Here is a 1,865-nt window from a genome sequence, read left to right on the forward strand (position 1 = left end):
AAACTTCTATATTGCCTAGCATCTAATCAATCTTGATATGTTGGGACTTCAGCATGGTACATGTCAACTCCTTGTTGGACTTCCGACCGTCAAGTGTTCAATCAACCATAATCTATTTAGACTTTCCATTTCATATCAATTCCATGTTGGGCTTCTAATTGCCAAGTGTCTGGTCACCTATATATATGATTAGTTAGACTTTTCACTTGCTAATTCTCTGTTGGACTTTCGATCACCAAATATCTGATCAACTATGATCCACTTGAATTTTTCATATCTTATCAAGTAGTGGATCAACTTTGACCTACTTGACTTTTTTCTCAACCAAGTAAACATATTAATTAACTGCATGTCAAGTATCTCGTCAATTTTGATCTACTTGATGTCCCACTTGACTAACTAACATATTGATTCTAACAATCAAACATCGAAATCTAATTCGAATCAATTCGAGCTTGATTAACTTAGTCAACCTTGACGAGAGATCAATTGCTCCAACATATAACTTATCTTCACTTTGGATGAGAGCGTCTTTGAAACAATCACATAAGTAAGAACATAAAGCTAACGAAGAACTGAGGCTAAAGTGTGGCATAACTGAAATTGAGTACGCGATTTTAGAATTTCCAAACTCATGTATGTGATGGTTATTTCAAAAACTTTCCTACGCAGTTCAGTAAATTACCGTAAAAATATTGAAAAACAAGAAAAATTAAGAAATGAAAAAAGAATAATTATGAATTGTTTTCTGTTCCTGTACTTTTCGATGAAACCGCTTATAGAATCCGCCATCATTTAAATATTTTGGTCCCAAAGAGAGCCAAAAGGAGCGAAAACAATGACGCAATGGACAGTGCATTTTTTTCACAACATAAAATGCTATTGTTGATGGAAAAGATTGTAAATGAGAAGGAAAAAAAGTCACTGATGAACTGATGCACTGATGGACATAATTCAGTACTGATGATGCTTGGTGATCAATATTGAAGCACACAACTATCACGCAGACGAAGCCAAGTTTTCATGCCTACTCTTCCTTTCATCAGACAACTTCTGGGCAAATTTAACAAGCCGTTCCCCGTTCGAAATAGTTGCTCCCTTTCCATCCACCACCGGCTCCGATTTCCCAGTCTCTAAGTTCACCCGCGACACCGGCTTCTCCAGAAGATTCACCCCGATCTGAACTAAATTGCTTAAGTTCTCCTTCGTTGAATTATCCACCGAAGCCGCAACGTCAGTCAAAGTATCGTCCTGGCATTCAATTAATCGTACAATCTCTTCAGTTAAAATCGATCGACTTGGCGCAGCTTTATGGAGATCAGTTGGTTACCTGTATGCGAAGGTATTGGCCCGCACTTTCCAGTGCCTGGAAAACGACTGAAGCATGGATATCCACCATGTCTGAGCTAGCCTGCGTGAAAATGTCGACGATGGGCGTCTTCCCTCCGTTGTTCAGCCACCCAAGCAAGCCCCATCGAGCGCTCTCTTGGGCACTATACCTCTCCTCCTGCTTAGCTGATCCAGTCCCGATCGAGATCACCAGAAAATGACTGTAGTCCACCGGTTTATACGACTCGAAATCCTTGTTCGACTTCAGAATTTGCTTCGTCACTTGGTTCATCGCGACTAAAGTCTATTCATGACCAACCATGCATCATTACATATGAGAATTGGAGAATAAGATTAATTATGGGTAGATTGTTTAGATGTGTGTGCATGGATTATATACGGGATTATTTGCCGCTACGCCACCGTCGATGAGGTTGAAGCTCCTCTTGTTGCCTTTATCGTCCTGGGTCTCAAAGTAATGGCCAGGGAGGTATGTGGGGGCGGCGGAGGTGCCGATGCAGATGTCCGATAAACGA

At 40.6% G+C, this 1,865-nt stretch overlaps 1 protein-coding gene across 1 annotated transcript; it reads right to left on the reverse strand.

Moving 5' to 3' along the window:
* Positions 1–905: 905 nt before the first annotated feature.
* Positions 906–1,865, reverse strand: LOC141818951 (patatin-like protein 2; the record flags this gene model as incomplete). Its single annotated transcript, XM_074706347.1, is given in 3 exon segments — positions 906–1,251; positions 1,331–1,633; positions 1,730–1,865. Coding segments are annotated over 3 exon segments (691 nt in total), but the record flags the coding sequence as incomplete, so codon positions are not given.

Source organism: Curcuma longa, unplaced genomic scaffold (assembly GCF_044706935.1).
Source record: "Curcuma longa cultivar G26 ecotype Majalengka, Jawa Barat unplaced genomic scaffold, ITB_CL_G26_1.1 contig_26877, whole genome shotgun sequence".
Lineage (NCBI taxonomy): Eukaryota > Viridiplantae > Streptophyta > Magnoliopsida > Zingiberales > Zingiberaceae > Curcuma > Curcuma longa.